The sequence below is a fragment of the Lagenorhynchus albirostris genome, chromosome 4, assembly GCF_949774975.1.
Source record: "Lagenorhynchus albirostris chromosome 4, mLagAlb1.1, whole genome shotgun sequence".
In the NCBI taxonomy this organism is placed as follows: Eukaryota; Metazoa; Chordata; class Mammalia; order Artiodactyla; family Delphinidae; genus Lagenorhynchus; species Lagenorhynchus albirostris.
The window spans coordinates 77,624,047-77,650,313 of NC_083098.1; the positions used below are offsets into that span (position 1 = coordinate 77,624,047).

The 26,267-nt window shown below is 38.0% G+C and overlaps 1 protein-coding gene across 1 annotated transcript in view; it reads left to right on the forward strand.

The window, feature by feature from the left end:
• The first annotated feature begins 74 nt into the window (after positions 1-74).
• Positions 75-26,267, forward strand: part of TXK (TXK tyrosine kinase) — a 46,710-nt gene continuing 20,517 nt past the window's right edge. Inside the window, exons 1-8 of the mRNA XM_060148230.1 lie at positions 75-139; positions 1,178-1,280; positions 1,980-2,185; positions 4,749-4,814; positions 9,479-9,533; positions 18,526-18,605; positions 19,543-19,670; positions 24,225-24,299. Of these exons, the coding sequence (XP_060004213.1) occupies positions 75-139; positions 1,178-1,280; positions 1,980-2,185; positions 4,749-4,814; positions 9,479-9,533; positions 18,526-18,605; positions 19,543-19,670; positions 24,225-24,299 (778 nt within the window). The remainder of the gene's footprint in view (positions 140-1,177; positions 1,281-1,979; positions 2,186-4,748; positions 4,815-9,478; positions 9,534-18,525; positions 18,606-19,542; positions 19,671-24,224; positions 24,300-26,267) is intronic.

Sequence of the window (26,267 nt, forward strand, 5' to 3'; positions counted from 1 at the left end):
TTTCCTCCTTTGGACCAGCACCAGCAGCCTCCTCTGTCCAATATCACGGACTCACGGCTTTCTAACAGTTGAGAATGATCTGCTTTTCAGATAATACCGTCCAGTCGATTTTCTGCTGTTGCTGTTCCGTGCAGAAGCGGTAAGTCTTCTTCCGAGGGCAACTTCTCGGAAGTTAATTCATTCCTTTTCTTTATTGTCTGTCGAGTCTCCACATCTCTTTGTATCTGCTGTTGCCTCTGCCTGGGAAACCCTACTCCCCATTTTCTTCCTGTTGAATGGCCATTCATTTAAAGCTAGCTGTAGGTCAAATGTCAGGTCTGTGGTGCTTCCTTGATCCTCCTGGATTTAATTGCTCCTTCCATTGTGTTCCCAGAGCACGCGGCTTGGTTCTTTATTTAATACTTATTTCATGTATGCTATTTATGTCTGTGTTTCACTCTGTAATTTTTACCTTTTAAGGGTAGGAATCCTGTCTTGTTTATTTGAGTATCTCCCCCAAACTATCAGTGTGTTTTACACTTTGGTGCCCAGCAAATGACGTATAAGGATAAAATCCAGCGCACCATGATAATAATAAGAGCCAACATTTAATGGGAGTGTTCTATATGTCAGACTGTGCTAAGAAGTTTGCATATTTTAGCTCAAGTGACTCTCAAAACCACCCATTTTTTTTACAATCTCCATTATACAGATGAGGAAATTGAGGCTTAGAGAGGTTACATTGCTTACCCAAGGCCACACTATGAAAATGGTAGACCTGGGATCTAAACTCATGTTCTTATCGCTACACCATGTCTACTTATAACAATAGATACCATCGAATCAGGTGATGCATGTAAAATGATAAACACTGTGCCTGACACAGAGTAAGATCTTCATTATCATGATTATAATTGTACACCCTTAATATGCACCAGACTCTGTATTGGGCACATGAGATGTTTTCTCAATTTTATTTCATAACAACTCTATACGCTCTTAGCATCTCTAGTTTCCAGATTAAAAAAAATGAAGTTCTGAGAGGTAGTACCTTGTTCAAGGAAATGGAGTTTGGAAGTCTTCTAAAAAAAAAAACAGTAGGAAGGAGATTTTTCTACTAGTTTGTGATAATCTAGTAGATTCATAGATAACTTGAGTACAAATAATCATTTGTAACATGATTATTTTTCAATGTCAGACAAGTGAGGACACAAATAAGCCTTAGCAAAGATGAAGAACTTTCAGAAAAATACACGCAGCGTCGCAGACCATGGTTCAGTGAATTGCCAAGTAAGAAGCAAGTGAGTATCATTTTGATGGGGGTGAAGGGGTAGAGGACGGTGGCATTTTTAGGGTCTGGGCCTCATGAGGTACCGTTTTCTGCCATGCCCAGAACCTAGTATCATGGTTGGCACATAATGAGTTCTCAGTAAACATTTAGTGAATCGATGTCCTAGAAGAAAGTGAAAGACAGAAACCAACCAACCAACAAAAACAGTTAAAATAGACTACTCTGCTATATTTTGGCAGAACTTGAAATTGGGAAAAAATGTATTCTGGCTACTGCCATTTTGAGGCCAGGATTAATTTTCAGTTCAGTGGCGGAGAATCAGTTTTCTTGGGAACTGTGTTAAACCCAAACACAAGCTTACAGCACGTGAAAGGGAAGAGCCGTTTTTCTTTTTCCAAGAGAGAAAAATCCTTGAAGTGAAACTATTAAGGAGGAAATAAAATTTTAAGAATTGTGACATGAAAACAATTCAGTGCAATGCTGGCAAGAGAATTGGTGATCTTGAGAATTTACAAAATGATGAGTGTGTTGCTGTATCTGAAAGTTGTTCTATAGTTAGTCATTTCCTACCTTTATCCCACCTGGGCTTCTGCTTTGGTGCAGCTGGCTGGGAAAAGTGAGGGGGCAGGCAAATAGGCTCTATCCCGATTCTTTTTTAGTACAGATCACTAAAACAATAGCACAACGACTCACTCTTTAGTTTTTACAGTCCAACAGGGGCCGAGTGCAGCCATCAAAACGCAAGCCGCTTCCTCCCCTCCCACCCTCTGAGTTTGCTGAAGAGAAGATCCAAGTCAAAGCACTGTATGATTTCCTGCCCAGAGAGCCCTGTGACTTAGCCTTAAAGAGAGCAGAGGAATACCTGATCTTGGAGAAGTGTAATCCTCACTGGTGGAAGGCAAGAGACCGCTTGGGGTAAGACTGATGGCTTAGTCTTTACCAAATCTCTCATCTCTCATTCTCTGAAGACTTCTGAAGCATGACATAGACTCCGTGTAGTGGCTCATTTAATCCAGGTTTATAACTCTTCCTCGTAAATGAAACAGAGGCTGTTCCCACACCTCCCCATCTGTATGAAAGAGCATTATAGCACCGTGATTTCAGGCAGACTCTCCAAACTAGGTAACACGTGGCTTTATATCCTGATGCTGCCGCGTACTGTTGTGTGTCCTTGGGCAAGTCACTTACCCTCTCTGTTTCCCTCCCTCCCTCCCTCCTTCCCTCCTTTCCTTCCTTTCTCTCTTTCTTCTCAGTTATAATTGACATATAACATTATATTAGTTTTAAGTATACAACATAATGATTCAATATTTATATATATTGTGAAATACTCACTACAAGTCTAGTTAACATTCATCACCATACATAGTTACAAGTTTTTTTTCTTGTGACGGGAACTTTTACGAACTTTTATTTATTCTCTTAGCAACTTTCAAGCATGTGATACGGTACTATTAACTGCAGTCACCATTCTATACATTATATCCCCAAGACATATTTATTCTGTAGCGGGAGTTTTATACCTTCTGATCCCCTTCACCCACTTCACCCCCACCCACCCCTGCTTCTGGCAACCGCCAATCTGTTCTTTCTATCTATGAGCTTGTTTGTTTGTTTCTTCAATTTTTCATTTTTTAAAAGATTTCACAGGTAAGTGAGACCATATAGTATTTGTCTTTGTCTGACTTACTTCACTTAACATAGTGCTCTCCAGGTCCATCTATGTTGCTGTAAAGGACAAGATTTTCTTCTTTTTATGGCTGAATAATATTCCGTTGTAGAGATATATACCACATTTTCTTTATCCACTCATCCATCAGTGGATACTTAGGTTGTTTCCACGTCTTGGCTATTGTAAATAGTGCTGCAATGAACATGGGGGTGCATATATCTTTTTGAGTTAGTGTTTTCATTTTCTTCAGATAAATACCTAGGAGCAGAATTGCTGGATCATATGGTAGTTCTATTTTTAATGAATTTTTGTTTCTTTATTTGTAAAATGGGAATGATAGCTCCTACCATACAAGTTCTTATTCTAATTTATGCTTTCTTTGGCAATTTGAATTTTTTTCCTGTTAAGCTCTGAGATAGAAACAGAAACAGTATCTTATTCATTTTCATATTTCTACAATGACTAGTTTTAGAAGTAAACATTGCAATAGTTTCTGAATTAAATTGGAAAGAAAAAAGACCCTGGGATGCAATAAGACTTCTTTGTGTCCGTTGCAATAGATTGCTAATGCCAGACTGGAGTCCTGGGTAGAGAAGAATTCTGAGGAGTAGGTGAGCTTTCTGGGGAAGAATGCTGGCATTGATTTCTGATCCTTGTCAAGACTTGGAGATTATAAGTGTCTAAGCATCAGAAGTACATACATACCTCTTTATTTATATTTTCCTGATGATTTGGCTGTGTTACCAGTTTTTGATTGAGTCTCAACATGTGATGGAGACTTTTCAGTGGGAAAAGAGGTATGATGTCCCAGTGATCACAGTAAGTTAGTAGGTTCAGGGCTGTGTAATTAACTACTGCTGCAGGTGGCCTATTGGCATGACTCAGACTTAAAGAGAAACAACAGCAATTTTTAACTTCAAAGTTAATAACTGAATATAGTTCTTTTGTTTTTGGATTCATACGTGATAAATAGTACCCAAATTCTGCTTTGCCACACCTCCAAACCCAGTCTCTTTCCCAAAAGGAAGCACCATTATTCATTTAGTGAGTACTTGTCCAGATCATTCTCAATGCACTCATTGAAACATATGGTATTGTTTGCAGATATAATTTAGCTAAGTCTGACCATACTTTATGCTTTGCTCTGCAACTTGCTTGTATTCCTCAATAAAATGTCTTGGAGATCTTTTCATAATTTTAAATTTCAGATTTCATTGGCGAAGGTATAGGAAAAGAGAAACCCCTCCCCTGCCGATGAGTGTATAAATTGGTACATTTCCCTTCAACAGCAATTTACTGTATCTACTGAAAGATGTACATACTCCGTGACCCAGCAGTTTCCCTGCTTGGTATCTGTCTTAGAGAAGTACTTTTACTTGTACACAAGAAGGCATGTTCAAGTATTTCTTTCCAGCTTTGCTGTAATAGGGGCGTGGCTAAACTAGAATATCTATTCTGTGGAATACTCTGTGGCAATTAAAAAGAATTAAGTCAATATCTTTGTAATTGGTATGCTTTTAATCTAGTCACTATGATGTCCCAGTGATCACGTAAGTACACCTTTTCCTCTTTGCAAAGATTTTTGTCAGAAAACGTCTTAAACTATTCACATTATAAGTCAGAAACTTAGTATTTATCATGCAGAGATTTTAGTTGAAATGAAAAAACTTTTCTTTCTTCTTTCAACAATTTAAGTAGTCAAATGAATTTGATTTTCCCCTGCATCCTTGAGGTTTTTAAAAGGATTTTTGCCACAATAATGCCACAAATGTGCCAAGCGTTTTGATTTTTGCTTTGTCTTTGTAGGAATGAAGGCTTAATTCCAAGCAACTATGTGACTGAAAACAAACCAAGCAACTTAGAAATATACGAGTAAGTGTCCTCCAAAATATGTCCTGTGGTTAATCTATGAAAATTATGTACATGTGGGCAGCTTATAAGTATACATAGTGGTTTTGGTCTGTAAGACCAAAGTAAGGAAAAGAAGGTAACACGGTTGGCAGCTTTAGCCTAAGAGATCTTTGATGCTTATAACGGTTGATTCAGAAACTTCTTTTTCTTAAAATCACTTTTGTTTTGTACAGCCAATTAAAAAAATTTTTGACAGTGACAATGTGAAACCAAACACTCATCTTGCACTTATTTTAATACATGTCCTAAATGGAAAAGTTATTAATTAAAAAATGGGGACTTCCCTGGTGGTCCAGTGGTTAAGACTCTGCATTTACACTGCAAGGGGCATGGGTTCGATCCCTGGTCAGGGTACTAAGATCCCTCATGCCATGCAGCGTGGTCAAAACATTTAAAAAAATTAAAAATGGCATTAATTGTGCATAAATGAAATTAGACTTAATATATAGACAAATTGCTGTATTTAGCTCATGTTTTGAAATCTTTTAGAAATCAATGAAGTTGAGAAGTAGGCTAATGTAGTTTGGAAGAACATTTGGTATGTTACTAGAGTTCTGCTTAGAAATACATTCTTGCTACCCTTATAGATTTAGAAGATGGAAATCTTAGCAGTCACTCTGCAGATCATTCTGCCCCTCATTCTGCAGATCAGAAACTAAGGTTGAGATATTAAATTTATTTATTTTTATTTATTTTTGGCTGCATTGGGTCTTTGTTGCTGCGTGCGGGCTTTCTCCAGTAGCGGCGAGCGGGGGCTACTCTTCGTTGCAGTGCATGGGCTTCTCATTGTGGTGGCTTCTCTTGTTGTGGAGCACGGGCTCTAGGCACGCAGGCTTCAGTAGTTGTGGCTCGTGGGCTCTAGAGAGCAGGCTCACTAGCTGTGGCGCAGGGGCCCAGTTGCTCCGTGGCATGAGAGACCTTCCTGGACCAGGGCTCGAACCCGTCTTGAACTGTGAAATGAACAGGTAAGGCATTTACAGTTTGGTCCACCTTGCCTAGTATTACAGGTGTACTACATTCATAGATACTTCAGTCCTCCAGTCAATTTATTTGTTCAGTCTTTTTTATCGTGCACTTAGGATGTACCAGATGTTAGCTGTTCCAGGCCTTGGAAACACAATACGGAATACACAGAAGCAGTCCCTGCCTTCATGCAACTTACAGCTTCATGGGAAAATAGACATTAAACAACCCCAAATTCACAAATAAATATATCATTTTAAATTGTGGTATTATGAAGGAACAGTATGGGGCACAGGGAGAGGGAAGGGGATATAATTTAAATGAGCGTGTTGGGTGGGGAAGACCTTTCTGAGGAAGTGACTTGAGGGCTAAAGGGGGCAGGAGGGAGTTAGGGGCCGAGGGGGGAAGGAATGCTGTGTCCACATGGGCTTCTGACATTTCAGGGGAACCTTTATTCAGAGAAATATTTATGGCTACTTTGGTTTGAAATTAAATTATCAATATTACAACGTAAAACCCTGGTTTTCAGTAAGCCTTCAGATTTAACTTGTAAGTCTTGATATACTACGCATAAATCTAAAAAAGGTAAGAACAGTCACCTTAATTGATACTCAACATACGAAATGTCTTTAAACAATCCATCCTATTTATAAGCTCAGTTAATTAAATTTCTGGAAATATCTAACTTGCATTGATAAACTGAATAAATTCAGTTTTCTTTTTAAGTATTGTACGTCACATGCCTGACAGCAAATTTGCAATTGTAATACCCCTTTGTAAGTCCTTACATGATCCTGGAAGTGTAATAAGTTAAACAGATATATGTGGTAAATCGATATGAATGTAAATCTTATCCATATGAATGTCATTTTAAAAATTGGTTCAATTCCCTCAAACTTCAAATAACAAGTTTAAGATTAATTTTAAATTTTAAATCAAAGACAAAAACCTGATATGCCAGATTCTCTTAAAATTATAGATATTTTAAATAGCAAACATTGATTATCCTGAGCTATGGAAATATGAGTCTGATTTATCTAATTGTCTCTACACTGAGTGCTTAACCTTCTCAGGGTTAGAAAGTCACTCAGTGAAGCAGATTAACCTTCTCAGACCTAATAGGGTTTCTAGGGCTAAAACTCAAGACCACAATACTGTTACTTATTGATCAGAAATCTAGGAATGGCACATGGGAGGCTTACATATATATAAGATGGTTGTACCCAACCACAGTTGGACGTACTGTGAGTCCAATCCTGGTGAGTTTGAGCCAGGATTTTTTTTAATATGTCAGTAGAAGGCCCACCACAATCCTGTGTATTGGGGCTTCTATTGAAATCATTCAATGTTAGTTTTTTTTTTAATTTTTTAAACATTTATTTACTATTTATTTATTTATTTTTGGCTGCGTTGGGTCTTTGTTGCTGTGCGTGGGCTTTCTCTAGTTGCAGCGAGCCGGGGCTGCTCTTCGTTGCTGTGCGCAGGCTTCTCATTGCGGTGTTTTCTCGTTGCGGACCATGGGCTCTAGGTGCGTGGGCTTCAGCAGTTGTGGCTCACAGGCTGTAGAGCACAGGCTCAGTAGTTGTGGCACAGGGGCTTAGTTGCTCCACAGCATGTGGGATCTTCCCAGACCAGCGCTCAAACCCGTGTCCCCTGCATTGGCAGGTGGATTCTTAACCACTGCGCCACCAGGGAAGCCCCTCAATATTAGTTTTATAATCAGTGTTGTCTCAGTAAAGGAGTTACAGCCTTACCTATTTGAAAAAAACAAAACAGAACAAAAACTCTTCTAATTTTTACCAACTGATTTAAAGAGATGAAATTCTGAAATACCATGCTTCCACCTCCTCTAAATTGCAATCATCCTATCTTTTCCTGCCTTACATATATCATTATAATAATGCAGATGGAATTCTGCATTATTTTAAAGGGTCTTAAATTCATCATATACTTCTATCTGGCTCTTTTGTTACTACTTTGAAGTCATTCTAAGTATGACTTCCACGTGGATGGATTTTTAATTTATATTTAGTCAAAATTAATATATTTATTTTATTTATCACTATAATAAATAAGTACAAAGCAACAAAATTAACACCAACACAATAGCAGGTAAAAAACACTATTTAGAAAAAAATCAATTTATGTTAATCTCTCCCCTTTCGAGTACATTATGCAGTCTTGGCTTTTTACAGCTTCAGTTATTTCAGTGAGCTATAATCATCATTCTCCTTTTAGCACCCATATTTCAGAACTTAGCCAGTGGGGGGCCCCATTAAACTGGTTCCCTGTGTCTTTAACTCTGTCTCATTTATTTTGAAAGAATTTCTTCTTTCTACAGCAAGAGGTCTCAGACTCATCTTGAAATTCCCTTCCACAATATGAATAGTCATTAAAAAGTACTGAATGATATGCACAGTTTAACATCACAGTTACTCTTGTTTCCACTAGCAGTAAGTAGTCATATAGTCATATTACTTTGATTAGAATCATCTGTAATCATCCCCTATTCTCTGTGGTTCATCTTTTTAAAAGACTGTTTTCAATTTGAGGGCATTAGTATTTAAAGAACCTGACCATTCTAATTTAGTGGCAACTTTCTACTATTGAAGGTTAGGGGAAGTCCACATGATGAGATAGGTTCCATCCTCCAAGGCAGGTCTGAGTTTCAATCAGCCACCTTTGCACTCCCCCCACTTGACTTACTGCATGGTTATATATGCACTCTTCCTTCCACTGTCCACAAAAATATTATTTCTGGTAAAATTAGATTAACTCCTTTTTAAAATCTTGTTTTGAAATGAAAGCTTTTCCATTTTTCTGTCTCTCGCCTTTGTTCTACCGTTTCCTCTCTCTTTCCTGTACCACATTTGCCTACTGATTGTGTTGTTATACCAAACCATATGTTTAAATTACAGTGTTACTTAATTACGATCACTGTGTGTAGCTCTGGTATTTTAAAGTCATTTAATGATGGCTTCATGCAGAGATAACAGCAAGGTCGGAGGCAGAAAAGGGCTTCGTGAGTTTGAGCCAGGAAAGATTCCCAATGTGGCCCAAGCTTAGTAAGCGAGGGGAAAAAGAGGACCACCATGAGGCCCGTGAGGGATTGGGGCAGGGTGATTTGTATATTGGTTGTTTACGCTATCAAACCACTGACTTTACCACAAGGTAACAAACTCAGGAGAGTCAGATAAGTTGGTGTGAGTTTTAAGTTCAGAAAGATAACATAACACATATATAAGCATGTAAACAAGATGTTCCTGAGGGGAAAGAAATGGTTATTTTTTAGTTTGTTTAACCAAAGCTCTGTAAGGTGTTTATTGAAGATGATGACTTCCTAACCACGTACCTTTTATGGAATTTTCAGGAGGTTATATCATTCAAAATTATATACTAAGTGTGTGTCAGAAAGTTGAATGGAGATGTGATAGAATAAGTGAGATCTTGGCTTACAATCAATAAAACTGTATTAAACTAACAGACACATTACAGTACGTTATTGTTTATCTGAGTTAAAAATCACTCCGTTTTCTAAAATCAGTTCTGGAGAAAGTTTTTAAAAATGAAGGAAATGGAGCAGCTTGGGGTTTTTTGTTTTTTTTTTTTTCTGGAAAGAAGTGGAACATAACATTTAAAAATTATTTTTATTACTTTTACAGGTGGTACCATAGAAATATCACCAGAAATCAGACAGAACGTCTTTTGAGACAAGAGGTAATTCAATTTATTTGTGAATAAATTTGTGAATATTTTCAAAATTTCTGAGGGAGGCACATTATAAAGACTTTACCCAACTAAAGAGTTGTATTACTCACTGGTTTTGTTTTTTTAGTTTTAAAATATTGTTACAGCTTCATCTCTACTATACATTTTTTAAGTCGTAAACTAGATATCTTTGTATCAAATCATGTTTTTCATTGATTTTCACCATAATTTCAGAAATGTCTTTCTCCTGAAATGATTCCGACTCTAACATACTAAAACTCCTTCATTCACTCTGAAGTGCATTCTGCCAGAAGGGTCTCTGTTTGGATTGCCTGTGTACCTTTGCATCAATGACAATCCAATATATAGTCTGCCCTCCTGAGCTTAGCTTAGACTCATGAAAAACACAGATATAGAAAAATACACGGGGCTGCACTTTCGTTCTTGGGAACAAAAGGAAGAGTGGAGTAGCCAAAATATCAAACTCAGATCAAAACTGCTCATCTAGGTCAAAACAAAACAAAACTGTGTATAGTTTAAATTTCCAACTGACGGTAAATATCAACTGTGGGTAAATGTACAGTCAGAACTAGAAAGTAAGTGAGAAGTATTTGTGTCATTATGACGTGGTGTCGGATGTTGAGGAAATCTAGAAATATGAGCGAGAATCAGGTCTGTATCTCAAAACTCAGTGCCAGTAATGGCTTAGGACACAGGGATGGTCCAGTTAGTAGCTGGGGGACAGGCTGAGCACGAGGGACACAGACCAGCCTCAGGTGGTGGTGGGGACAGAGGCTGGAGGTCTGGCCTGGCCTCACTGGCCGCAAGGAAATGGAGCATGGCGGCAAATGCAATATCTGCCTGGCATGGTGACATTATACATTAGTGGGTGCAGAATGGACAAAGAAGGTGTGATGACAGGCAGGCAGAAGTGGAGAAGGGAAGTCGAAAAGTAGGTCCACAGTAAGCAAGCTGGTCACAGGTAATATGGCCTGAATCTCTGGGCTGGGCAGGTCCTACGTGAGGTCCTACATCTGAGAGGAAACCAGAATGGGGCAAGTGTCTGACCTCCCTACAAAGGCTAGAATGGGGAATTTGGTAGCAAACCTTCCCATACCCACAACCCAGATATCGTAAATATCAATAGTAACATTGGGTCATAACATTCTTTAACAAAATAAGACATTACAGATACAGTTAAAGCCCACCCCCTCCCTCATCTTTCTGGTCCTCACTCACTCGGCAGAGGCAACCACAGTAGAAGGGTGTGTTCCCATTTTGTCCATGTGTTTAATTTTTTTTTTTTTTTGCGGTACGCGGCCTCTCACTGTTGTGGCCTCTCCCGTTGCGGAGCACAGGCTCCGGACGCGCAGGCTCAGCGGCCATGGCTCATGGGCCCAGCCGCTCCGTGGCATGTGGGATCTTCCCGGGCCGGGGCACGAACCCATGTCCCCTGCATCAGCAGGCAGACTCTCAACCACTGCGCCACCAGGGAAGCCCTAAATGTTTTAAAGATGTGCTTTTCACATTTAGATCTTTAATCTGTCTGAAGAGTGTGTATGATATATATATATTTTTTTTCCTTCGGTGCGCGGGCCTCTCACTGTTGTGGCCACTCCCGTTGCGGAGCACAGGCTCCGCACGTGCAGGCTCAGCGGCCATGGCTCACGGGCCCAGCCGCTCCGTGGCATGTGGGATCTTCCCGGACCGGGGCACGAACCCGTGTCCCCTGCATCGGCAGGCAGACTCTCAACCACTGCGCCACCAGGGAAGTCCTGTGTATGATATTTTAAATATATACATATTTTTCCTCTATATCTTAAAATATTTTTTGTAATTTACATATTTTCTAATTTTTATTTTTTAAAATATGCCTGGTTTACATCCTATTTGGTTATGAGGCATTTAAAATATATTGCTTGTTTGGGTTTCCTAATATTTTATTTAGCATTTGTCCTGTCAAGTTCAAAGTTAGCCTGGCTTCTAATTTTCTGTCCTCTTTGTCTGGTTTTAGCATAAAAGTTATACTAGCATCATAAAATGAGTTGGCATGTGGGGTTTTTATCTCTTTTTCCAGTCTCTGGATTTGTTATATTAGATAGAAGTTATTTGTTTCTTGAAGGTTAGATATATCTTTTGTAAAATAGTCTGGCAAGCTGCATTTTCAAACAGATAGATATTTGATTACAATTTAATTTCCTTTTCTGTTTGTGTTTTTTTTTTTTTGTTTTTTGTTTTTTGTTTTTTTTTGCGGTACGCGGGTCTCTCACCGCTGTGGCCTCTCCTGTTGCGGAGCACAGGCTCCGGACGCGCAGGCCCAGCGGCCATGGCCCACGGGCCCAGCCGCTCTGCGGCACATGGTATCCTCCCGGACTGGGGCACGAACCCGCATCCCCTGCATCGGCAGGCGGACCCTCAACCACTGCGCCACCAGGGAAGCCCCTGTTTGCGTTTTTTGGGGGGATTTAATTTATATTTACCTAAGGAATTGCCTATTTTATATTTATTTTCAAATTTATTGCATAAATTATTTATGGAAGTATCTTATAATTTTATTAATTTCATATTTCAATAGTCAAAAAATTTTTATACTTCAAAAATCAAAAGGAAGGACTTTGAATTTTCTTTCATCCTTGTCTCCAACCCATCCATTTCCCTCCAAACTACTATTATTAGTTTGTTTTGTGTCCTTTCACAGATATTTACTACATATGCAAGCAAGTACAATATATCAATATTTTCTTGTGTTATTTTTATGCAAATGGTAACATAATTATTATACTTTTCTGTACGTTACTTTTTTTCACTTAATAATATATTTTAGGAATCTTTCCACATCAGTATGTAAAGTGTCCTCATTCATTTTACACCTGCATAGTATTTCTTAGCATGAATGTGCCACAATTTATTTTTTTAATTAATTAATTAATTATTTTTTGGCTGCGTTGGGTCTTCGTTGCGGTGCGTGGGCTTCTCATTGCAGTGGCTTCTCTTGTTGCGGAGCACGGGCTCTAGGTGTGCGGGCTTCAACAGTTGTGGCTCGCGAGCTGTAGAGCCTATGCTCAGCAGTCGTGGCACTCAGGCTTAGTTACTCCGCGGCATGTGCGATCTTCCCAGACCAGGGCTCGAACCCGTGTCCCCTGCATTGGCAGGTGGATTCTTAACCACTGCGCCACCAGGGAAGTCCCTGTCACAATTTATTTAACCGATCCTTCATCATAGAAATTTAAGTAGTATATACTTCTTTACTATTAAAACAGTCCTGCCGTAGGTAACCAACACGTTTGTCTTCTTTCCATTTATGTGAGAATATTTGTAGGATAAATCACCAAAGGAGGAAATTCTGGGTCAAAGAGAATGCACATTTCCAATTTTGTTAGATATCACAATGCCCTCTATAAGAGTTGTATCAATTTATATACCTGTCTTACATTTAGACATGTAAGAGAGTGCTTATTTTCCCACAACATCTTCAGCAAGCGTTTTAATTAAACATTTGGAACTTTGCTCTCTGACATCTCATCTCAGTGTGATTTAATTTGCTTTTCTCTTATTCTGGGAATGTTAAGCAGTTTTTTCTATATTAAAGTCTATATATTTGTATTTCCTTTTCTGTAGCTGTCCATATCCTTTGCAAGATTTTCTGTGGGTTTTTTTGATGCTTCCCTCACAATTTGTAGGACCTAGGTAGCTATATTGAGGAAATTAGCTCTTTGTGATATGTGGCAATATTTTCTCCAATTTTTGCTTTGTGTTTTTTTTCTTGCCATGAATAGTATTTGAATTTTTAAGACAAATTTTTGTAAGCCTTCAGGGTTTGTGTCAGGTTAGAATTGCCTTGTCCACTCCAAGGTTATAAAAAAAAATTCCCATGTTTCTTGACTCCTTTAGTGACTTTATTTTTTATGTATACATGTTTGATCCATTTATAATTTTTCCTGTTATCATGAGGTTTGGATCCAAGTTAATTTTTTTCATTACCAAGTGTCCTTCTTGTCTGTATTGATTTGAGATGCCACTTTCATCATAAACACAAAAAACTATGTCTGGACTTACTACATGGTTTCATCGATCAGCCTGTCTATTCATGTTCTGCCATTATAATGTTTTAACCACTGACGCTTTCTCAGGTGTGGCTATAGCCTCCTTTCTTCTTTTTTAGAAACATTCTGGAGACACATATTTTGTCCATATGAACTTCAGAATTACTTTGCCTCATTTAAAAAAACTTTCCTGTTGGTTGCATTAAATTTACAGATTAATTTAGAGAAAATTGTTCATGCATTACAGATCAGTGGGGTTTAGGGACCAATTTGTTCCAGGACCCATATATTAATTACTCATATAGAAAAAAATTAAAATTAGATCCCTACATCAAGCAAAACCAGATCTTAGATGGAGTTAAGACCTAATAAGGAAAAGCAAATACTTTTGTATTTTTCAGGAGCATTTTAAGGTTTTCTTCATTTAGCCCTTGCACATGGATTTTTAAGTTTATTTTAAGGTATTTTATCTTTTTGTTGCTATTATAAATGGGCTTATCTTGTTATTTTTACTTTTGAAAGCTCCTGATTTCTGTGAATTAGTTTGTAACTGATGACTTAGATGAATTCAAAAACTTTTTGTAGTATTTTTTCAGGCAATTCTCTTGGGTTTCAGGTATGTAATCTTATCAGCAACAAACAGTGATTATTTCAACCCTCTTTTACAATTTTAAATCAGTGTTGCTAATTTCTGCCTCATTTAATTGCACTGGCTAGTATCTCAGAACAGAATTAAGTACCAGGGCTGACAGTGGGTATTTCTTTTTTCCTGGTTTTAGTTAGAATGATTTCTACATAAAACATGATGCTGGACTTGGGACTAAAGTAAATAAGGGCTATTGTGTTAAAGAAGTACACATATATTACCATTTTATAAAAAATAAGAAATTCCTGATAATATAAGTTGAAATTGTCAAATGCTTCTTCAACATCTATGGAGTTGTTGGATGAGATTTTTCTCCTCAGATCTATTAAATGATGAATCATATTAATAAAATCCCTAATATTAAATTACTTGTGCATTCTTGTATGTAATCCCTCTTGGTCATGGTGTATTATTCTTTTATTGTGCTACTGGATTCAGTTTGTTAACATTTAGTTAGGATTTTTTTTTTTTTTTTTTTTTGCGGTACGTGGGTCTCTCACTGTTGTGGCCTCTCCCGTTGCGGAGCACAGGCTCCGGATGCGCAGGCTCAGCGGCCATGGCTCACGGGCCCTACCGCTCCGCGGCATGTGGGATCCTCCCGGACCGGGGCACGAACCTGCGTCCCCTGCATCGGCAGGTGGACTCTCAACCACTGCGCCACCAGGGTAGCCCCTAGTTAGGATTTTTGCATTGATATAAGTGAAGACTGGTTAGTTGTTTTCCCTTTTGTACACAATCTTTGCTGTGTTGTTGGTATGGATGTTAAACCACTTTGTATAATTTAGAAGTTTTTCTTCTTTCATATGCTCTGGAATTATTTAATTCATCTATCATTTCTTTAAGATTTAGTAACATCACAATGTGTAACTATGGTGCTTTTTAATGTTGTAGCTCTTTTAAAACCTTATCCGCGTTTCAATTCAATTGGTCCAGTAAGATTTCTAGCTTTTCTGGAATCAATTTTGATAAATTTTATGTTTTGCTAGCTAATTACCCATTTTATTCAAGTTTTCAAATGTACTTTATAGAGTCAAGAAGATTCTTTAATTTTTTTCCGGATGCTTGTGACTTATTTTTTAATAGATTCACCCCATTATTTATTGATTAGGTTAAGTAGTAGTTTATCTATTTTATTGTTTTTCCCTAGGCAACCAGACTTTGAATTTAATTACTTGCTGTATTATATTTTTGTTTTTATAATTTATTATTTTCTGCTTTTGTCTTTTTTTTATAATAATGCAATTGATAAGGAAATTTAGTTATTTCTGAGATATACATTTTAAAGTAATAACTAGAATTATGACTTATATCATTATGTCAGAACATATAAGATTTTTAGAAATTTCATGTAATGTCTGAAACATTTATATTAACATATTTCCATACAAATAACCCAAAGAAAGATTAGTATTAGTTGTTTTTTTTTTTTTTTTTTTGTACTGCAGGTTCTTATCAGTCATCAATTTTATACACAGCAGTGTATACATGTCAATCCCAATCGCCCAATTCAGCACACCACCACTCCCACCCGACTGTGGTTTTCCCCTCTTGGTGTCCATACGTTTGTTCTCTACATCTGTGTCTCAACTTCTTCCCTGCAAACTGGTTCATCTGTACCATTTTTCTAGGTTCCACATACATGCGTTAATATATGATATTTGTTTTTCTCTTTCTGACTTACTTCATTCTATATGACAGTCTCTAGATCTTTTCTTCTACTTTACTTGGGTTTATTTTATAATTCTTAACCTAACTTCTTGAGTTGGATCTGTTTATTTTGTATTCCTTTCATTTATTGATATAAATAATGAGACTGTGAATTTATTTCTGAGTATTGCCTGACCGATATAACAGAGGTCCTGATATGTAGTGTTTCCTTATTAATTTCTAGATTTTTTCATTTGAATTTGAATTTCCTTTCTTAATTGAAATATGGTTGACACACAATATTGTATTAGTTTCAGGTGTACTGCATAGTGATTTGATATTTGCATACATTATGAAATGATCACTGTTAAGTCACCATCTGTCCCTTTACAAAGTAATTACAATATTATTGACCGTATTTCTTATGTTGTATATTACATCCCTGTGGCTTATTTATTTTATAACTGGAGGTTTGTAATGCAGTCCCCTTCACCTATTTCATGCCCCCTCCCAACCCCCTCCCATCTGGCAACCACCCTTTTGTTCTCTGTATCTATGAGTCTGTTTTTCTTTTGTTGGCTTGTTTGCTTTGCTTTTTAGATTCCACATATAGGTGACATCATATGGTATTTGTCCTTCTCTGTCTGGCTTATTTCACTTAGCATAACACCCTCTAGGTCCACCCATGTCACAAATCGCAAGATCTCATTCTTTTTTTATGGCTAAGTAATATTCCATTGTATATATATGTACCACATCTTCTTTATCCATTCGTCTGTTGATGGACACTTAGGTTGCTTCCACATCTTGGCTACTGCAAATAGTGCTGCTATGAACATTGGTGTGCATATATCCTTTCAAACTAGTGCTTTCGTTTTCTTTAGGTAAATATCCAGAAGTAGAATTGCTGAATCATATGGTAGTTCTATTTTAAATTTTTTGAGGAATCTACATACTATTTTCCATAGTGGTTGCACCAATTTATAATTCCGCCAATAGTACACAAGTGTTCTCTTTTCTCAACATCCTTGCCAACACTTGTTATTTGTTGTCTTTTTGATGACAGCCATTCTGACAGGTGTGAGGTGATATCTCATTGTGGTTTTGATTTGCATTTTCCTGATGATTAGTGATGTTGAGCATCTTTTCATGGGTCCGTTGTATATCTTCTGTGGAAAAATGTCTATTCAGGTCCTCTGCCCATTTTTAAATAGAATTGTTTGTTTTTTGATGTTGAGTTGTATGAGTTCTTTGTGTATTTTAGACACTAACCCCTCTTCAGATATATCTTTTGTAAACATCTACTCCCATTCAGTAGGCTGCCTTTTCATTTTGTTGATAGTTTCCTTCACTGTGCAGAAGCTTTGTAGTTTAATGTAGTCCTATTTGTTTATTTTTGCTTTTGTTCCCCTTGCCTGAGGAGACAAATCCAAAAAAATGTTGTTAAGACCGATGTCAGAGAGCGTACTGCCTGTGTTTTCTTCTAGGACTTTTATGGTTTCAGGTCTTACATTTAAGTCTTTAATCCATTTTGAGTTTATTCTGGTATATGGTGTGAGAAAGTAACCCAGTTTGATTCTTTTGCATGTAGCTGTCCAGTTTTCCCATTGCAATTTATTGAAAAGGCTGTCTTTTTCCCATTGTATATTCTTGTCTTTTTTTGTCACAGACTATTTGACCATATAAGCGTGGGTTTATTTCTGGGCTCTCTATTCTTTTCTATTGGTTAAAAAAATTGACCAGAAAATGAGGCTTGTTTCTTGGTAAGCGTCTGGAAAGAGAAGGAGAAGATGTATTATGTTCATCTTGAGGAGTCATATCATGCTGTTTGGATTGTGCAGTTCTCAAGCAACCCACCAGCACTTGATAAGTGTAAGCTTTCACGGGTCTGCCAAGATTCTGAGATATTTTCCTCTTCATGAGTGTAAGCACACTTAATAAGGGGAAAACTTTTTTTACGGTATCAAACTAAACCAAACAGTCAACTTTAAGCTTATTTGAAAGCAATTTTCAGCTTTAGTGGAGTTTCCCAAAGAATGTCCATGGGGCTCCAATTGATAATGTACCATCAAACTTATTATAATATTCTTCCCTCCTGCCATTTCTCCTTCTGCCTCTCCTGTACCCCTAGAGCAAGCAGAATGGCTGTCCTCGCTCTTCTCTCCAGACTCTCCCAAGTCTATTCTCCTTCCAACCATATCATGAGCTCTGGTCTCTCTTTCCATTCCTCATCTTCCCAGATGTATTCCTCTCTGCCTCCTTCACCCCCACTTACCATGTTGTTTCTTTTCCTCTAAAGAACAATCCTGTCAGTCTGTCTCAGAGTTCTTCTTATTCATCAGCTATTTTTATCTATTATCTTGATCAGTAGAAGAAAAATAACTAAATGGTGGGGCACAAGGCTGTCAAATGCAGAACTCTTAGAAAAATCAGGAGCAAAGTTTTAAAATACTCATGCATTGCAAATTCTTGTCACAATTATATTTTATTTTATAGTTATGACATTTAAGTCTATAAAGGGTTTAAGAGATAACATTGTGTGTACTTGTAAAAACAGTATCATCCTTTTATAGTAAGTCAGTATAGCTTTGGTTTTCATTATTGAGATGTTTGTCTTTCTTCCTAATAAGGAATAAACTTGTACAATGAATGAATTGTTTTGCAGTCTAAAGAAGGTGCATTTATTGTCAGAGATTCAAGACATTTGGGATGCTACACCATTTCTGTGTTTATAAGAGCTGGGAGGTAAGCAGTTGTGATTTTGATCTCTCTAGAAATAGCAATCCCTGGGACAGTCATTGTTATGGAGATACCATCACATAAAGAATGTAAGTGAGAGCCTAACATAGAAAATTGCTGGCCTGGAACTTGGGACAACTAATTGGTTCAAATTTTATCCCCTAACGAGCTCTGCATGTGACATTGGATAAGTTACTTAAACTCTCTCATCTCCTTTTCTCAAGCATCAAGCAAGGAGATTTGATTAGTTGTAGAAGACACTGCTGGTGCGATTCTCTCCTCACCTTGGTTTACCCCTGGGTTACCCTGCAGAGAGCTCTCTTGTACTCAGAAAGCTTCCTGTTTCTTTCTGCCTGAGGATGTTCTCTGGCTGCGGGTTCTTGTGGTCCCCAGGGGTGGACTGGAAGTACCTGAGAGTTAGCTTCCTAGGTGACCCTCCAACCATGAGGAGTGGAGGATAAGCCCTTCAGCTCCTTTGACCTTTAGTGGGAAGACTCTGAGGTATGTTCCACAGACTCTCATCTCTTCCTAGAGGGATTAAGCCCCAGCTGCCCATAGCAAACCTGCTCATCAATACGCCCGATACTGGTTTTCCTCCCTCCTTTGTCTCACATCTCTCACAGTGCATTTATTCATTCATTGAACTGATACTTGATTCAATAAATGCTCATAAGTGTCCATTACGAGCTGTACATTTTTGGACACTAGACTTGTCACCTAGACAACTTTCGCTGAAGTTATGTTTGAGTCTAAGACCCCAGTACCATAGCTGAGGAATTTTCCTGGGCTGGGGTTACACCTGTTGAATTTAATCCTATCTGCTCTTCAGTGTGTAGTGTTACTAGGATATGAGTTTTAGAGGTGGAGTCCTGTTGCTTAATGATTGACTTGGTTCCATCGTGGTCTTTTGCTTGTTTATGAACTCACATTTTACTGATTGTAGAAGTATGGAGGCTACCATCAAACATTATCAGATTAAAAGGAAGGACTCAGGACAGTGGTACGTGACTGAAAGACACCTCTTTCAATCAATCCCCGAGTTGATCTGGTATCACCAGCACAACGCAGCTGGTAAGTCAGAAACTTCAGGCTGGGAGAGTCGGGGAGCCAGGCCCCAGAGAGGCAATGTATCTCTGGTCAGACACTTAACAGGACCAAATATCCCTGTAGAAATGTTTAAGAGTCGAAATACAACCTGTCTTCTGTGCAATTCTCCTCCTCATTGATGCGTTTTTGTTTTTTCTAGTCAGGTGGCAAGAGGTAGGTTGATTTTTTTTTACATTTCTGCCAGGTTAGAAAAATGATAGATGACAAGGAAGCAAAAGGCCATTTAGTCATTATGCATCTGTTCTTGAAATTTACATGGAGCTAAATGTAATAAAATTTCAAATGTCCTAAAGGCTCATTCTTCTTTCTCTTTACCCCTCTAAATTTGCTCTTAACTTTAGAAAGTTGCAATAGAAAATTACCCTTAAATGTCTCATTGTCTGTTCTTTCTTGTATGGAAAACAGAAAATGTTTTACACAGGACACAGCCTTACACAGTTACAATTTGACTTGAATATACCAGAGGCATATTTAACCCCCTTTCCCAGCTGTAATTTGCAATAATGGCTATTTTTGCAAACCTATCATCTATGGAAAGATATAGAATTCCAGAAAGTTCCACCACGATTACAACCACAGCTCTGGTCTTCAGCCCTCGTCCAACCTGTACTGGACTACTCTGAGCCTATGGGGGGAATCTCCTTACCTCAGTGTTACAGAATTTGGAACCCACTGTAACTTCCATATTCTTTTGACTTCTTGACATGCAGTACTTTTTTTAGATTTTTCTCATGAAAAGTTGTGATGCCCAAACAAATCCCTTTTGGAAAGCGGCCACTTTTCCATTACACTGGTTCTAAATATCAGGAATAAATCCAAGGAAGTTTTTATTCTCTTATGGAGTGAGTCCACCTGGGTATTCCTGATGGTCACTGGGCGTTTGGTTAGAGAGGAAGTGGCAACCTGTCTGAGTGGGGCCAGTGAGGACATATTTGTGGCTAGAGATAGAAACCCTTAGAATCAGGAGTTTTCTTCGTCACGCTCTTCTTTCCCCTTCCTTCAAAGAAAAAATTTAAGAAACAGAGTGGTGGTGGTGGTGACGTTAAAAAAAAATACCGAGGCAGATCAGGATGTGCTGACCTGAAAAGATGTTAGTGATAAGTTGCTTAGTAAAGAAAAAAGGTGCAAAACAGTATATTTATAGTCTTACTTTTGAAAAGTAAATATATAGAAATACGTGCATACATAGAAAAATCCTGTTACAGTTTAGGTAATAATTTTTAAACTAATAAGATTATAACAGACTACAAGCTGTTAATGTTTACCTCTGGGGAATGAGACTGGGGGTAAGGGAAACTTATTTTCTGCTTTGTAGATTATGCTAGGGTTTTAAAAAATTACAATGTATATAAATTATTCTTATAATGTGAGAAATACCACACAGATAACTTTTAAAATTAAAGCTAGATCAAACAATAAAAGAAAGAAAAACAGGGTTTGAGAACTTCTAACTACGGCGGCTGTTTATTAGGGAGAAAAGAAAGTAGAAAAGAGATAAGACAAAGAGAAAGAAGGATGATAAGAGGAAAGGCATGGGACTCAGAAATAGTTGATATTTACTGAAGATTTACTTTGGACCAGACCCTATTTTATGTATATTTGTTTATTTAATCTTCAGAGAAATCCATGAGGTAGATGCTGTTGATGTCTCTATCTTACAGAAGAGGAAACTGAGGCATGAGTTGTGCTCAAGGCACACCGTTAATAAGTATTTGCACTGAGATCTGAATTCACAGAAATCTTTGAAACCATTGGAGCCGTAGAACCTACTGGCTCCAGAGTCTGTGTTTAATGACTGTCATCTCCTCCAGAAAGAGTCAACTTAGATCATTGGAGGATCCAGATGAGGCTGTGAATTGAAACCCATGACTATCCCGTCTACTTTTTGACTTCTGATCAATTTAGCTCATGACAATCCATCTCTTTACCAGAAGTAAGGACAATGCAAAGAGAGTGACAGACTTTTTTTTTTCTATCAGAGAGACAAACCATCACTAAACCACTGGCAGTAATTCACAGAATAAAAATATTTGGCAAACAAAAACTTTGAAGTTAGAGGAAGGTGTTAGGGTCTTAAGGAAATTCCTATTATGTTCTTTATTTTGATCATGTGTTATAGAGTCCCAACTTCATGAGGGCTCTAACCCCAACTAGGTCTTCAGAGTCACTGGTAAGCATCCTTTCCTGTTTTCTGTTCAAACTTCTACCATTCTCCTCAAGACCCCCTTTCTAGTATTATCCACTGCCCATGAGTAAATTGCCTAACCATCTACTTCATTAAGAAAATTGAAGTCTAAGGGGTACAAACTATTATGTATAAAATAAGTTACAAGGATGTATTGTACAACACAGAGAATATAGCCAATATTTTATAATAACTATGAATGGAGTACAATCTTTAAAAATTGCGAAACACTACACTACACCTGTAACTTACATAATATTGTACATCAACTATACTTCAATTGCATGATTCTCCTGCCTGGTAGACACAGATACCTGCAATCCCACGTGCCCTGAACTTCAATGAGGAAATGGAGCTCTTCATCTTATACTACTACTTTCCTTCCAAATTTATTCTTCCTGGTGTATCATCATCAGATAATCGTATCATCATCTTGCCAATTACAGGGGCTGGAAACATGGAAGTCAGAATAGATACATCCATTCTCCTTGCACTTCTGATTAATTATCAAGTGCAATGAATTTCATATCCTATATATGTCTCATGTAGGTCCCTGCCTCTCCCTGTGTACTAGTACTGCCCTAATCATTGTTCACTTAGATAATTACAGTGGCCTCTTCACTGGTCTTGTTGCCTTCAAGGTTGACTTCCCCTCATCCATCCTCTATACTGATGCCAGAAGGATGTATCAAAATGTAAATCTAACTACACCACTTCCTTATTTAGGATCTTTCAATGGCTCCCTCCCACCTGCAGGAAGATGTAATGCTCCTTTGCAAAGCATACAAGGCCTTGACCACAACCAGAATATAACCTACCTCTCATGTATAATTTCTTGCCCCTTCTACCTCTCACTCTTTGCTCAAATAGCTCTTCCTGCATCATACCTCTAAGTATCAATATCATCTTATGCTACTACCTCTGCCTACAATGTGGACTCCTTTTGTCAGATCCATCTCAGGTATCATCTCCTGACAGAAGACTTCTTTGAATCCAACAATGTCCGAGGTGCTCTTCCTCTGTGTCCCAGAGCACCTTGCGTATCTTCATCACAGAACTTACTCCTTTTACACTGAAATTGCCTCTCTCTGCCTGTCTTCCCTCACTGAGATGGAGCCCATGTGTGCAGAGTCCTCATTTTCCTCATCTTTGGTCCTCTGGAATCTTTGGGATCTACTTAGAGAAGTGTCTTACACACATTGGGCACTTAATAATGCTGCTTTCTGTTCTTATGTTGGCCAAGTTTGTTCCTGTCTTCCAGCCTTTGCACATGCTGTTCCATCTGCCTGGAATGCTGTTCCTTCTGATCCTTGTAAGATGGCTACTCATCCATCAATGTCAGCATAGCTGTCATCTTGTCAGAAAGGCCTTCTGTGGGCACTCATTCTAAAGAAGCTCTATGTCATCTACTCTACTTCATCTGCTTCATCTACTCATCATCTGCTTCTTCTTGTGCGTGCATGTACTTCTTTATTTTCTCTGTTCCCACTGGAATGTAAGCTTCATGAGAGTAGGGACCATCGCTGTCTTACTCACTGCTGTCTCCCACCATGTAGATAATGCTTGGCACAAAGCAGTCTTTCAAGAAATGTTAGTTGAAGAAATAAATAATAAATGTTTGTTGAACAAAAACTGAAATTGACTCTATGGAATACTACATGTGGACCCAATCAAAAGAAGTCTCATTACTCTACCATGCTATTAAAAAATAATAATAAACTACTCTCAAGAGGAGGATGGGGAAATGGGTACACTTAGACACTGTTGGTGGTTGAATGAATTAGTACAAACTTTCTAGACACTCTTTGATCATGAAGTCACATTTTAAGAAATTTATGCCTGAGGCAATAATTTGAGAGGTGCATACAGATATATGTTCAAAAATATACAGCATATTTTACAATAGTGAAATCTTGGAAATAATATTAAGGTCTATTTACAGTCATTGACACATGTCAATTACATTTTGAGTGTAAAAATCTTGGAGCAAAACATTTACATTTCTGTGAAACATATCAGATGTTTCAAACACGCATAAGGAAATTTTTGCGAAGATGTTCACCAAAGTGATAACAGTGTATCTCTGGATACTAAGAGTTTGTAAGGGACCTTTATTTCATCTTTGTATTTTCTTGGATTCTTTAGTTTCTGTTCAATGAGCATATATTATTTTGTGAAAGGTGTTTTTCTAATGGGAAAAATAAGCAAACAGACTAACTATAGAATGCTTTTTTGCCTGATCTATTTAAGGAATAGCACTATATTCTAGTATATTTGGCTTTTTCTTTTGTGCTAGTAACTAGGACTGAAATGCTGACTTTTTTTCTCCCCAGGGCTCATGTCCCGTCTCCGCCACCCAGTTGGGCTGATGGGCAGTTGTTTGCCGGCCACAGCTGGTTTTAGCTATGGTAAAGTATGCACATGTGCTCAAGTAAAAATCAAATCCAGTGAAGAACCTACCCCAAGTTCCCTCTATGTTCTTTAAATTCTCAGCTCTTTTGAGGTAGAGTCTGTCTAGCTACATTTCTCCTCAAAGTTTAAATCTCCCTTCTGAGATGTTTAAATATATGCAGCTCCTAAGGGCATTTAAACTTTGGGGGAAAATGTTTCACTTTTACTTCAAATTTCATTATACATTATTTGGAACCCTTTTGATACATTCCAGTTCTTTTTATTTGAACGTTTGGGTTGTTGCTCTCTGGTTATGTGGGTGGCTGGGAAATGACTTCTCCCCAAGAGAACCTGCTAAAATGAGTTGCTAAAAGTGTCCTTGTCACCTTTTTCGAATAGAACTTGGACCAAGTTTGATTTGAACTATTTTCTAGTGAATGTGATAGTTGCAAATCTGTGAGAATAAATAAGAGCCAAAGAATCCCGCTTTCTAATTTGTTGATACTTTATTTCCTTAAATTTATCTCATTAGGGGGACTCAGAATATACTGAAAAAAAAAAGATAACACAATTATTGTGTAGCAGATAAGCAGGACTCAGGGTCGCTGTGAATTGGGCTGGAAAGGTGATTTCAGTGTGTTATGGGTGCCTAGATTATTCCTCTGCCCCATAAATACTATATGTTTAAAAAATTCTATCATTAGCCATTTATCTAAGTTAAACATGGTCTTTTTTTTTTGTTTTTTTTGTGGTACGCGGGCCTCTCACTGTTGTGGTCCCTCCCGCTGCGGAGCACAGGCTCCGGACGCGCAGGCTCAGCGGCCATGGCTCACGGGCCCAGCCGCTCCATGGCATGTGGGATCTTCCCGGACCGGGGCACGAACCCATGTCCCCTGCATCGGCAGGCGGACTCTCAACCACTGCGCCACCAGGGAAGCCCAAACATGGTCGTTTTTAATTAAAAAATAAACTTTTCAATTTTTCAATATCCAGAAGAGTGCACAGTTCGTAAGTCTAGAGCCTGAGTAATGTTGTCTGGTTTTGACTACCTTATATAAATGAAATTGGACACTGGGCATCCACGTCTGGCTTCTTTCTTCCATCCTTCCACATGTGAATTCACCCACCATGCTGGGTGTGGTTGGTCCACCTGCATTGCGGTGAACTGCTACGTTGCATGACTACACCGCAATGGATTTGCCCATCCTTCTTCAGATAGCCTTTTGGGTTCTAACCAATTTTTGGCTTTTCTAAATAATATTATTAGGAACATTCTTGTATGCCTTTTGATAACGTTTAACACACACATATGCCCCGACAATGATGGATATATACTTAAAAGTAGCATTGCTGGGTCGTAGAGTATGAACATACTCAGATTTAGTCAGTTTTCTAAAGAATTTATACCAGATTATACTTTAATGAAGAGTGTATGGACGTCTCAGCTGTTCCACATCTTTGCCCTTGCCAGTATTTGGTATTCTTGTGGTTTTTGTTTGGTTGGGTTTCTGTTTTCATTTTAGCCAATCTGGTGCATGTGTAGTGGTATCTCATTTTGGTTTAAATATGCATTTCCCTGATGACTAATTATGTTGATCAACTTCTCATAGGTTCAGTGACCATTTGGACATTCTCTTTTGTGAGAGAATATACTATTCAAGTTATTTTTAACCCTTAAGAATAGGATTATCTGCCTTTTCCTAATCGATTTATTCTTACTTTGAATAGGAATTCTTTGTTGGTTATATGTTTTAAGAAATATTTTCTCCCCGTCTGTGGCTTACTTTTTCATTTTCTTAATGGGGTGTATTTGATAAATAGGATTTTTATGAAATTTAATCTATCAGTATTCTCCTTTATAGTTATATTCTGTTGAATAAATCTATGTCAGTCCCAAGGTCATGAATATATTCTCCCATGTTATTTTAAAAACACACCTACTATTGGGAAGGGGAGTCCCTTGCAAAGCCTGGTGGTACAAGGGG